Source organism: Panthera onca, chromosome B3 (genome assembly GCF_046562875.1).
Source record: "Panthera onca isolate mPanOnc1 chromosome B3, mPanOnc1 haplotype 2, whole genome shotgun sequence".
Lineage (NCBI taxonomy): Eukaryota > Metazoa > Chordata > Mammalia > Carnivora > Felidae > Panthera > Panthera onca.
The window spans coordinates 84,588,503-84,602,711 of NC_138344.1; the positions used below are offsets into that span (position 1 = coordinate 84,588,503).

General features: G+C 33.6%; 1 protein-coding gene across 6 annotated transcripts in view; it reads right to left on the minus strand.

Annotated features, from left to right (window-relative positions):
• Window positions 1-14,209, minus strand: part of RALGAPA1 (Ral GTPase activating protein catalytic subunit alpha 1) — a 263,713-nt gene that overhangs the window by 213,123 nt on the left and 36,381 nt on the right. For all 6 annotated transcript variants that reach the window (XM_060619520.3, XM_060619522.3, XM_060619525.3 and 3 more), the window contains exons 2-3: window positions 4,237-4,347; window positions 3,644-3,693 (exon numbers count right to left, since the gene is read on the minus strand). In XM_060619520.3, coding sequence (XP_060475503.2) covers window positions 3,644-3,693; window positions 4,237-4,347 — 161 coding nt within the window. The remainder of the gene's footprint in view (window positions 1-3,643; window positions 3,694-4,236; window positions 4,348-14,209) is intronic.

Sequence of the window (14,209 nt, forward strand, 5' to 3'; positions counted from 1 at the left end):
GAAAATTTAGCCATTCATTAAAGACAAACCATTGATCAGTATATATTTTAAATTTTTTTTTTTTCAATGTTTTTTATTTATTTTTGGGACAGAGAGAGACAGAGCATGAATGGGGGAGGGGCAGAGAGAGAGGGAGACACAGAATCGGAAACAGGCTCCAGGCTCCGAGCCATCAGCCCAGAGCCTGACGCGGGGCTCGAACTCACGGACCGCGAGATCGTGACCTGGCTGAAGTCGGACTCTTAACCGACTGCGCCACCCAGGCGCCCCGATCAGTATATATTTACGTACAGGAAAATAAACATTATTTTTTAATAGAAGGAATGCCCTAAAAGATCTTCTATCAACTAATCAATCCATCTCAGTTTCCTGAACAGGGGCAATCATGAATGTCTGAAGGAACATTTTCCAGAAATTATTAACTTGCTTTCTCTGCTGATACTTTTTTTTTTTTTTAAACGTTTATTTATTTTTGAGACAGAGAGAGACAGAGCATGAACAGGGGAGGGGCAGAGAGAGAGGGAGACACAGAATCTGAAACAGGCTCCAGGCTCTGAGCTGTCAGCACAGAGCCCGACATGGGGCTCGAACTCACGGCCCGTGAGATCATGACCTGAACCGAAGTCGGATGCTTAACCGACCAAGCCACCCAGGCGCATAAAAAACCTTCATGCTTTTTTAAAATGTTTGTTTGTTTGTTTGTTTATTTTGACAGAAAGAGTGCATGCATGGGGGAGGGGCAGAGAAAAAGAGAGAGAGAGAATCCCAAGCAGGCTCCATGCTGTCAGCACAGAGCCCGACACTAGGCTCAATCTTAGGAATGATGAGATTGTGACCAGAGCCAAAATCAAGAGTTGGACATTTAACCAAGGGAGCCACCCAGGCATCCCAATCCCGATGCCTTTTATTTCCTTCTCTTGCCTAATTGCCGTGGCTAGAACCAAGTACAATATTCAATAGAAATGGCAAGAGTAGATACCCCTCTGTGTTACTAATGTTAAGAAAGAGGTACTCCGTACCTAGCATAAGGTATGGTCTTAGCTGTGTATTTTTGTAGGTGTCCTATATCAAGTGGACAAAGTTTCCTTTTATTCCCATTTTGTTAAGTGTTTTATGATGAAAAAGTACTGGGAGTCTGCCAAATGCTTTTTCTGTATGTATTGATATGACGTATTTTTTTGTCTTTTATTCTATTATTACTGTATGTTAGTTGGTTTATTTTCAGATGTTAAACTTTGTAATACTTAGATAAACCCCATTTGGTCATGTTGTATAATCCTTTTTTATATGTGTTTTGATTTCATTTACCTTTTTTTGAGGATTTTTTGTGCCAATACTCATGAAAATATTTTATTATATTTTAATAATAAAATATAATAAATTTATATTATTATAATTTTCTTTCTTTGTAATGTTTTTGTCTGGTTTTGGTTGCATAACACTGGCCTCACAGAATGAATTATGAAATATCACCTCTTTTTTATTAATTAAAGAATCTGTGAAGAACTCATATACTTCTTTAAATGTCTGGTTTAAATTCACTAGTAAAGTCATCTGGGTCTGGGCTTTTCTTGGTGGGAATTTATTTACATATGAATTCATTTTTTCACTTGTAAGTCTTTCCAGTTTTCTATTTCTTTCTGAATCAATTCACTGCTTTTATCTTTACTGGAACTTGCCCATTTAAATGTATCACATTTGTTGGCATTCAGTTGGTCACAGTACTCTCTTATAATCCTTACAATTTCTATAAGGTGGGTAGTATTCCTTTTTAATTCCTGAATTTAATAATTTAATTCTTCACTCTTTTTAGTCAGTATGGCTAAATATTATTAGTTTTCCTGACCTTTCAATGTTCTGACTTTTAGGTCTATTGGTATTCTCCAGTTTTTAAAACTTTCTTCCATTTATTTTTGCTATAATCTTTTTTTTTTTAATGTTTATTTATTTTTGAGAGTGAGACAAGAGCATGAGTAAGGGAGGGGCAGCAAGAGAGGGAGACACAGAATCCAAAGCAGGCTCCAGGCTATCAGCACAGAGCCCGAGGCAGGGCTTGAACTCACAAACTGCAAAATCATGACTCAAGCCGAAGTTGGATGCTTAACCGACTGAGCCACCCAGGCACCCCTATTTTACTATAATTTTAACTATGTTCTTTATATGCTTTCTTTGGGTTTTAATTTGATCTTCTTTTTTCAGTTTCTTAGTGGAAACTTAGGTAACTGATGTGACATCATTCTTCCTTCTATCATATTAAGTTATATAACTATAAATTTCCCTCTGAATGCTTGATTAGCTATATTCCCTAAGTTTTGGTATGTCATGACTATGAGCCATTGATTATTTGGGGGTGTGTTCACTAATTTCCACATATTTATGAATTTACAAAATTTCCTTGTTATTGATTTCCTCATTTAATTCCATATTGATTAGAGAACATAATCTAAATGATTTCTGCTGATGCTTTTATTTTCTCAAAATATCTATGTTTTAATATTCCCCTTGTAAATAGTCCATGCAAACACCTGGGGAGATAAACATAAGCAAATTCCTAAATGCTGATTACTGAAAATTAACTGCAAAATAGGTACCAACACCAATTACTCCCATCTGGAACTCTTAAAAAAACAAACAAACAAAAAAAAAAAAAAAAAAAAAAAAAAAAACTTTAAAACTTTTTTTTTTTAGCTGTGACTAAATCAATAACTAAATCAACAGCTAAGAAATATCAGATTGTTCAAATTCTTCTAAACTATATCAAGCACCCAAAATACAAAACAGTGAATTATCTTTTATTACCAACAGACAAAGTAGCTCAAATTTTAGATACTGATTTCCCAATTCTTTACTGTCCTTGAAGTCACAAGATTGAATCATGGCTTTCTCCAGATATCTGAATTTTCAATAAAGATCAGAATACTCCTATCACTGCTTGACTTGAAAGACAGAATGAAGAGGCAAGGAGTTATTTTAAAAGTGAGGGGACCATAGGGGCACCCAGGTGGCTCGGTTGGTTAGGCGTCCAACTTCAGCTCAGGTCATGATCTACAGTTTGTGGGTTCGAGTCCTGGGTCAGGCTCTGTGCTGACAGCTTGGAGCCTGGAGCCTGCTTCCGATTCTGTGTCTCCCTCTCTCTCTGTCCCTTCCCCGCTAATGCTCTGTCTCTCTTTCTCTCTCTCAAAAATAAACATTTAAAAAAATAATAAATAAATAAAAGTGAGGGAACCCTAATTTTTATCAGGATGCCAAAAATAAAATATAAATTTTAGCAAAGTATCAAATATTACTAATTCCTTCTATTTTTAACAATAAAGGCTTGCCCCAACCCAATCCAAAGTTACACAGAAAAATAATTTATAAAACAATTATCTTATAGTATTACCAAGTTTGTGGTGTCAAATGCATAAAAACATAATTCTATTTCTACCTAAAAAAAAATACATGTATCTCAAAAAATAATTAAGAATTAAGTCAGGTATATTTTTAGGTCAAAAAAACATAATTCAGTTTTTAGAAAGTGTGGCAAATTCAGTCTTCTGTTACATGCTTTATAGTTTCAATATATTCCTTTGTAAGTTCCAGGAATTATTTGGGGCGGGGGGGGGGGGGGGGGGGAGGAAATAGTTGATGGGCAGATACTTACCTCAAAAATAAAAAGTATAGCATCCAATTCCTCCCTTTGAGATTTGTGACCTAAAATATTTTTACAGAAAAATGTGTTAAACATTATCATTTTGTCCTATTACCACCACTTAAAAAGCTTAAAATATTTCAAGCATTATTTTCTCAGTGATTCTTTAATAAAATATTTAAAGCATATTCTGTTCGATGTTTAAACAATACTATAGCATCTCTCTCTACTCCTTTTCAACAATTAAATTTAGATTCTACATATTTATATCTTAAAACAAATAATATATTGTGGAGAACTTAGAATTCTGAAAATGAAAGTATGAGAATGACTGCTTAATTTACATATGCACCTAAGAGCAAAGCAAAGAAGGTAAGGAAACAGGTAAATCAATCCGACCAGGGAAAAGCAAATCTTCTAAGCCTTTTCAAAGGAATGAAGATAGTACTACTATCCCAAAGTGTGAAAGGGTGTCTAAAAGATGTTTTACAAAAAGAAGTGAAAAAACACTAAAATTCCAATGTCCAAGAGTCTATTTTTAAGTGAATATTTAAGATAATTATTTGAAACATCAACATAAGCCAGGACCAATTTTAACATCTTACCTTTCTGTTTCAGACTAGCTTCAATAGTCACAAAATTCTCAAAGAACACATAATATATATGTGAAAAATGTTGGTCAAAAAACTGTTTAAGATCGATAGACTCTGCATTCTCTGAAAAGGAAAGGAAACCAGTTTTTAGTGATTACATATATATGTTAAATCACATTCAGTTAAATAGTCACAGTGGCAAATTCCCTTCAAAAAAGTCAAAGAACTGCTCCTAAAATTCTATCATATTAAAATATTTGAGATATTCATCGATTTATATTCTTGTTCTCACAACTTTAGTCTTCAAAGATTTTAGTTTTAATTTTAAAAACAGGTCAAATCAGGTTACCATAACCTTTGTTTCCAAAAAAAAACCCAAAAAAACAAAAAAACAAAAAGTCTCAGAAAGATTTATTCAAAATTTATTTTGGATATTTAGCTAAACCAAAAAAAGAAGTTTTAGTTTCAATTCATAGCTATGCCTCTCCCAACTTATCCCCAAGACAGTTTAAAATCAGTATTTCTAGGAGTAATTATATATTTTATAAAAACACATTTATTCAGCAAATAGGTACCTAACAACAGGCTTTATAAATAGGCACTTAAGTATTACAAAGCTCAAATACAGATAATATTGCTCTTAAGGGATCTTCCATATAGTCCAGGGCACACAAAGCCAAACATATAACTGTATGCACAGTACAAAGTGTTACATATTGAAAGTGAAGTGACAAAATGCAATGGCAATTTAGAAACACAAAATTACTTTCAAAGCTAAAAGAGGGGTGAAGGTAGGGAAAGAAGAAAAGCTTAATAGATTATATGAAAAGACTTTTAAAGACAGGAAAAACTTTGAACATGAACTGGTGAGGTTTAATGAGAAGGGCATTCTAGGCATAAGCAAAGACAAAAAAGTGAGGAAACTATGAAGCATGATAGGATGCATAAAAATAATTCATTTTAGCTACAGCTTAGAATGTTTTGATAAAAATAAAATTGAAAAACTAGCCTTGAAGTATGTTTTAAAATGTCTTGAAAACAAACTAAAGTGACTGAATTTATTATTCAAAGGAATATATCTATGCAGATGTATACATATTACACATTTTGTTGTTTCGTTTATTTTCTGGGAGATTGAGAAGGTTGAAGAAAAAGGGGAATACAGAACTTTTACCTTAAGTATATGCTTCCCATTATTCAATTTTGCTTGCAAAAAGCACATGTTTATTTTATAATGAAAAATAAATACAAAAAAGGCAACTAGAAAAAAGTCAATCGTTAATAAACTCAAATTAAAGGTAAATATCAGTAAATTTCTTGAAATGCTTTAAGGAGCAATAGAAGATTTCAGAATAAAATTACATAGTAACAACATATAGCGTTTTAAACTCTCTTTCATGTATTAGCTTACCCTGTGAATAGTCATAATTCTTTAGTGACCTCTCATCTATGGAATTTTCTAAGACTGTTACCCCTTTGCTCTACTCTCACAAAAGAAGGGGTGGATGCCCTCTCTATTCCCTTGGATTCTCTACATTTCTACCTTATGGAAATCACATGTTTTAAGTGTTTTCTTGTCTTCTTTCCAGGACTAGTCTATAGCTTCTTTAGAATAGAAATTGTGTCTATCTTAGCATTCCCAAAACCTAACACAGTACTCAGCACATATGTATTCAGATGTGTTTTACTACTGATTAAAATAAGTGATTTTAATTTGATTATATTCGTTTATTAGCTTGGAAATTTTTATATTAGAAAAGACTGCATAACCTACTGACAGGCAAAACATTGCTTCCTCTAGACTGGAATCAGAAAACCCAGATTCAACTCCTATCTGTAACAATACCTGTGTGACTTTTCACAGAACTAGAAAAACAAAATGGCTAATAAAAACTGAATGTTTCCTATATGCTAGACTCTCTTTTAAGTGCTTTACAGAAATTAATTCCTATAATCCTCACAACAACACTATGAAATGAGTACTATTATTATCCCTATTTTACAGACGAGGAAACAGGCATAGAGAGTTTAAGTAATTCAGCTAGTAGAAAGCAGAGACAGGGATTTAAATCCTACACAGCCTGGATCTAGTGCCCATGCTCTTAATCTCTATGTTATTCAGCCTCCAATGTAATACATCTATAAGAAAATTAGGAATAGAACACTAGTAATTTATTATCTGCCTGTAAGAACAAGCTCCATCAAATAATAAACACATTTTACAAACTTTCAAAATAAAAACATACACAACTGAGAAAAACAGGAAAAGTATTCTATTTTTCCCACACAATAGTTTAGAGTAACAAAGAACTATGAGATCAAAATAAAACAGGCTACTATAATTAGCTCTCCATTTCCTGAAATTAATGTTTCGAACGTAACTAATGTTCCAGGGGAAAGAAGAAAATGAGAGAACAATAACAAAGCAAAACAAAAAAATCAAAACAAAAGCAAACATGAATCAACTCAAGATTTTACAAGCTTATTTAGGAGCCAAGACGACTTCTCTTAATTTCCTTCTCATACAGCATGTGAGGAAAACCTGGAAATTACACACTCACTAATAAAACATACTGGATCAAAATTAGGCTAATTTCCTTGTTGGGCTTTTTTTTTTTGCTTTGTTTTTCTCTGTATCTATTTGTAATGAACCAGTCAGCAAATAAAAATTCTTTACAAAATATTTCTGATCACCAATTCACAAAATTTACATGGTGGGGGAAAACAGGGTAAGAAATAAAAAAAATAAAGAAAGAGAGAGGAGGGAGAGATTAAAAACACACAAACAGGCGATGCCCGGGTGGTTCAGGCAATTAAGTGTCCAACTCTTGATTTCAGCTCAGGTTATGACCTCACATCATGAGATTGAGCCTCACGTCAGGCTCTACACTGACAGTATGGAGCCTGCTTAGGATTCTCTCTTATGCTCTCTCTCTGCACACCACCCCCCCCCCCCCCACCTCATGCTCATGCTCTCTTTCAAAAATAAAGAAACTTTAAAACATGCACACACAAACAGGCTGGATAAATTATGAATAATACACTATTAGGCTCTAAAAAAAAGTAGGGAGTATATGGGAAATGGAGAAGAAATTGAGAAAAGGGAAGAAGAGAAAAAAGGACAAAGGGAGGAAAATAAAATAAATTAGAAGACAGAACTGAAGCTTTCCTCAGAATGTAACGCAGAGAATAGTAAGATGGAAAATATAAAGATAAGGATAACAAACTACCTTAAAAGTTCCAGGAAGGAAGAAAAAATGTAAACAATATTAAAAATATATATACCTGAGAATGATTTAAAATTGGTGAAATATGTAAGTAAATCTTAAGACGAAAAATGACATACTGAATCCCAAGCAGGATAAACACAAATCTACACATGGACACATCCTAACACCAAAAACAAAATGAAAATATGAAAACCAACAAAAGTTACCTACATAGTAATATCAAAACTAACAGTACACTTCTCATTAACCTAATAGAGGCAGGAAGACAGTGCAACTTTATACTGAAAGAACTAAGGGAAAATAATTGCCAATCTAAAGTCCTATACTCAGCTAAAGTACTTCAAATAACATCAACACGAGGGACGCCTGGATGGCTCAGTCGGTTAAGCACCCCACTGTTGATCTCAGCATAGGTCACAATCTCACAGTTCATGAATTTGAGCCTGGCATAGGGCTCCATGTTGACAATGTGGAGCCTGCTTGGGATTCCCTCTCTCGCCCCCCTCCCCCCGCCATACTCTCTCCCTCAAAATAAATGAACACATTTTTTAAAAAAGAAAACTATTAACAACCTGAACATGTAAATGAAGAAAAGGCATTTTCTAACATCCTTACAGTTTAACACTCAAAAACCATCACTCAGGGGTGCCTGGGTGGCTCAGTTGGTTGTGCATCTGACTTCAACTCAGGTCATGATCTTGCGGTTTATAAGTTTGAGCCCCGCATCAGGCTCTGTGCTGATAGCTGGGAGGCTGGAGCCTGCTTCAGATTCTGTGTCTCCCTCTCTCTCTCCCCCTCCCCTGCTTGTGCTCTGTCTCTCTCTCTCTCTCAAAAATGAATAAATGTAAGAAAAAAAATTTTTAAAAAAACCCTCATTCAAACTCAAAGAAATACAAGAGATATATTCTGAAAGAGAAATAAACATTGGAGAGTGAAAAGCAAAAAGCAAAAATGAACAAAGAAACTGCAAAATGTATGGGTAAATCTAAATGGATACTAATGTTAAAAAAGCTACTAATGCAAAAGGTTACTAATTAGAAGAAAGTAAAAAAGTAGACAATGTCAAAGATGCAACAAAAATGCTAGAGAGACTATTTTAAGATCTTACTTTGTTAAGAGGATGACAGAAATACTGATGAACTCTATAATTTAATATTAGTATGCTACTAAAATGTTTTGAGTTACCACTAAGAATAATAACAGAATGTAAAACGTTTAACCATTAGGAGAAAAATATAGAAAAACTTATGGTAAAAGAAATGAGTATAGAAAAGCACCCCAAAAAGATGAATGAAATGGTAGAAATATAAATACAGTATTTACCAAAAAAAGTTAATAAATTAAATGCTTCAACTAAGACACAGTTATAATCACACTGCATTTTAAAACAACCACAAAAATTAAGCTACAAGGTATTTATTGAGAAAAAAAATTTAACCCAAAATGATTAAAGGAATGAAATAAAAATACATCATTTAGACACTGACCAAAATACCAATGTTGATTCCTTGGTAAGAGTCAAAGTAAATATTAAGGCAAGAATTACTACAATTAAAGAGGATCACTGTATTTTGAAAAAAGGCTGTACCAGGAAGCTTTTAATTCCAAATTTGCATTAACGGTTTCAAAATATAAAAAGCAAAGACCAACAAATTTCTAAGGAGAAAAAAACCTACTAATTGCGTGGTAGATTTTATACAACCATTTCCTATTTAACAGAGAAAAGACTAGTAAGTATTCAGAAGTTAAGAACAGCACAATTAGTACTTTACAAATAAAACCCTAAATCTAACATAGATTAAATCTTTTCATGCAAAAGTGAGATATTTACAAAAACTAAATAAGGACACAAACTAAATTTAAAAAGTACTAAGAGTAACATAGCACTAAGCACAAAGTACTAAGAGTAACTATGCTCTCTAACCAAGAGGTAATAACTTTTAAACATTAATAATGAGGGGCGCCTGGGTGGCTCAGTCGGTTAAGCGTCCGACTTCAGCCAGGTCACGATCTCGCGGTCCGTGAGCTCGATCCCCGCGTCAGGCTCTGGGCTGATGGCTCGGAGCCTCGAGCCTGTTTCCGATTCTGTGTCTCCCTCTCTCTCTGCCCCTCCCCCGTTCATGCTCTGTCTCTCTGTCCCAAAAATAAAATAAAAAACGTTGAAAAAAAATAAATAAATAAACATTAATAATGAAAACTAATCCCCATATAAAAGGAGGGATGTGCTAGAAAAGAATAAAGCTATAAGACCCAGGCACTCACACAGGCCAAAAAGAGTGCCTATTCCCAAAAACTAGACTAGAAAAACTCATGTTTCATAGAGCAATTAACCCTAGACTGACACTACTTCAAAGCCACCCAATATATCATAAAAACAAGATACACAAGAATCAAACTGTTTCCAAGTAAATAGCTGAGTCCCAAAACAGGAAAAGAGCTCAAGAAAATATTAGGTATACAAAATATCCAGGACCCAACAAGGTAAAATTCACAATGTCTTATCTATAATTGATGATTACCAGGCATGCAAAGCAAGAAAACCTAATTCATAATGAAGAGAATCATTAAATCAAATTTAAACTAGATTTTAACAGCTGCTAGAATGGCAGAAATGGGCATTAAAATAGTTACTCTAACTGTATTCCATACATCCAAAAAGTTGAGGATGGGGATATAAAAAAAGAAGCATTCAAATCAAACTTCTATAGATAAAAATTACCATGTATATGGTGTAAACTAGGTAGAATTAAGCCACAGCATTAGAAACTATCCAAAATAAACACAGAGAAAAGGTAATCCAAAAAATTGAAAACCACATTAGTGAACTGTGAGACATCAGTTTCAAGTGGCCTAACATAAAAGTAATTGAAATTCCAGGGAAGAGGGGCAGAAAAATATTTGGAGAAATAATGGCTGAAAATTTTCAAGCCTGATGCAAATCACAAATCCACATATGCATGAAGCTCAACAAACTCCAAAAACAAGAAACATGAAAAAAAAATCATCAAGGCACATAATAATTAAATTGCTCAAAACAGTGAGAAAAAGAATATATTAAAAAGCAACTAGAAGAAAAAAAAAACATGGTACACAGTAACTAAAATAAAAACGACATATTTTTCATCAGAAATAATGCAAATAAAAACAATATATATCTTTAAAGTAATGAAGAAAAAAAACTGTCCAGCTGAATTCTATATCCAGTAAAAATATCTTTCAAAAACAAAGGCAAAATAACTACTAGGTGTTTATTCAAGGGATACAGGTATGCTGTTTCAAAGGGATACATGCACCGCAATGTTTACAGCAGCACTATCAACAACAGCCAAAGTATGTAAAGAGCCCAAATATCTATTGATAGATAAATGGATAAAGAAGATGTGGTGGGGGGGGGGGGGGGGGGGGAGTGTGTGTGTGTGGATACGTATCCACACACTCTTAAATACTCTTAAATACGTGGATATATATATATATATATATATATATATATATATATATATATGTACCCACACACACACACACATACAATGGAGTATTATTACTCAGCAATCAAAAAAAATGAAATCTTGCCATTTGCAACTACATGGATGGAACTTAAGGGTATTATGCTAAGTGAAATTAGTTGCAGAAAGACAAATATCATATGAATCCACTCATATGAGGACTTTAAGACACAGAACAGATGAACACAAGGGAAGGGAAGCAAAAATATAAAAACAGGGAGGGGGACAAAACATAAGAGACTCTTAAATATAGAGAACAAACAGAGGGTTGCTGGAGGGGTTGTGGGAGAGGGGATGGGCTAAATGGGTAAGGGGCATTAAGGAATCTACTCCTGAAATTATTGTTGTACCATATGCTAACTAACTTGGATGTAAATTAAAAAATAATTAATTTTTTAAAAGGCAAAATAAAGACATTTCAGACATACAAAAGCTGAAAGAATTCATCAGCCGCAGGTCCAAATACTAATAGAAATGCTAAAGAAAGTCTTTCAGGCAGAAAGAAATATTATCATGCAACTACATGGATGGAACTAGAGGGTATTATGCTAAGCGAAATTAGTCAGAGAAAGACAAATATCATATGACTTCACTCATATGAAGACTTTAAGACACAGAACAGATGAACATAAGGGAAGGGAAGCAAAAATAAAATAAAAACAGGGAGGGGGACAAAATATAAGAGATCTTAAATATGGAGAACAAACAGAGGGTTACTGGAGGGGTTATGGGAGAGGGGATGGGCTAAATGGGCAAGGGGCATAAAGGAGTCTACTCCTGAAATCATTGTTGCGCTATATGCTAACTAATTCAGATGTAAATTAAAAAAATAAAATTAAAAAAAAGAAAGAAATATTATCAGACAGAAATATGGACCTGAAAAAAGTAACAACAAGGTAAATGCCCAAGCTTGTTTCTCATTTTTCCAAACTTATCCAAAGACAACTGTTCAAACAAAAATAGTAACAATGCATTGGGGGGTTTATAACATATGTAAAAATAAAATCCATGAAAATAAAAATATAAAGGTAGGAAAGAGAAAAATGAAAGTCCACTATTCTAACATTCTTAATTAAGAAGTAATGTATTCACACCTGAAGGCAGACTTCAATGCGTTAAAGATGGATACTATAAACACTAAAGCAACTACTAAAATAAAACAGAAAAGTTACTGGTAATACCCATAGTGGAGAGAATATAAAATCACAAAAAAATACTTAACTGATCTAAATGAAGACAGAAAAAGAGAAACAGTGATCAATTGTGATAAAGAATAGATAACAGATGTTAATCTAGCTATATCAATAATCACACTAAATAAAAATGATTGACCCAAAATGGCAAAGACTGTCAGCCTGGATTTTTAAAAAAGCAAAATCCAACTATATATTGCCCACAAGAAATAAAAATTGTACACTTAAAATACGTGCAATTTGTGGGGCGCTTGGGTGGCTCAGCTGGTTAAGTGACTGATTTCAGCTCAGATGATGATCTCACGGTTTGTGGGTTCAAGCCCCACACTGGGCTCTGTGCTGACAGCTCAGAGCCTGGAGCCTGCTTTGAATTCTGTGTCTCCCTCTCTCTCTGTTCCTCCACTGACTGCACTCTGTCTCTGTCTCTCTCTCAAAAATAAATAAAGATGAAACAATTTTTTTTTAGTATGTATATACACAATTTGCTATATATCAGTTATGCCTCAATAAACCTATTTTTAAAATTAACTAATTGGGGTGCCTAGGTAACTGCATTGGTTAAGTGTCTGACTCTTGATTTCCGCTCAGGTCATGATCTCAATATATTTGTGAGTTTGAGTCCTGCATCAGGCTCTGTGCTGACAGTGCCTGGGATTCTCTCTCCCCTCTCTCTCTGCCCCTACCCCACTCACACTCTCTCTCTCACAAAATAAATAAATAAACTGAAAAAAAAATTTAATTAAAAAAAATTTAATTATATAGATTCAAGACAATTTCCACTCATTTTCATTCCATTATGTTTTCTGAAGTGAAGGGAGAGAGAATGGAGCTCCAAAAATGGAGTAAGTAATATTCTAGGAAATGCCATGATTCTAGAATATTTTAATACCTAAACTTCTGACCATCTGTGTCCACAGAAGCCTGCTGCACATGTGAACGTATACTCCACAAGATAAAAATTTAACAATCTCTGAAAGCACGTGTAATACATTTATGAATTTAAAGCAATGAAAATAAAACCCCAAAATGACCATTTCTTAATGCTTTCACAAATGTAGTCTAATGACCCTACACTAATCATAAGAATTATGATTCCCAGAATCAATAGAAATACTGACTCCCAGAAAATAATGATTAAAATTGATTTTCATTTTTATATCATGAACCAATAATAAAATGAATAAAAATGGCAAGCTCATTCCTGTATTTAACAATGTAGAAGGCAGGCAAGTTAATTTCCCTACTGATAATTGTCCTGGGTGATTAAATTCATGAAGATAAATCTAGGGATCTTCTCTTGTACAAATGTTTAAGATGTTTGTTTTTATCTTTCAAACATATATTATTCATTATTCCTTCACTATGAAAAGAAGTAATACAAAAAACAAAAGTCCTGCTGGAAACCACACTAAAAACCTATTAAAATTTCAAAGCAAGCAAAATCGTTTTAAGATATGTAGTTTATCTCCTTATCAAACTGATGTTTCAAAGTAACTGCAGAAAAGCTCCTGACATGTGATTATGGTTACAACTGATACCAAGATAACAACTCCCAGAAATAAAAAGGAAGACAAACACTAAAAGAAGCATTAGTAAGTGACCGTGATCCCAAAGTAATTATTTCTAAGTCTCATTCAACTCTATAAAGTAATACAATAAAAATTATTCTCCTGCCTCCAAGGATTCCACAATAAACACAGAGAAAATGAGAGAGTGAAAAAAAAGAATCTAGTTTACACAAAGATACAATGCCTAATTTAAGAGCAAAGTCAATTTTGTGTTTTATTAAATATTATACTGTAAGGTAACTGTGAGTATAAAACAAAAGAAAAAGTTATAACCACTTATGTTTAATGTTTTACATTTGCATGAACAACACTTTGACAGTTACCTATATGCAATCTTACTCCACAAATTGTTTTTGAAATAAGTTTATTATCTCCATTTCATAAGAAAACTAAGCCTGGAAGAAGACAGGCAACTTTCCAAGGTCACACTAAACTACTAAATGGCTCCAAATCAGCTGTGTCCTGAATCAACAACACTAGAATAGGCACAC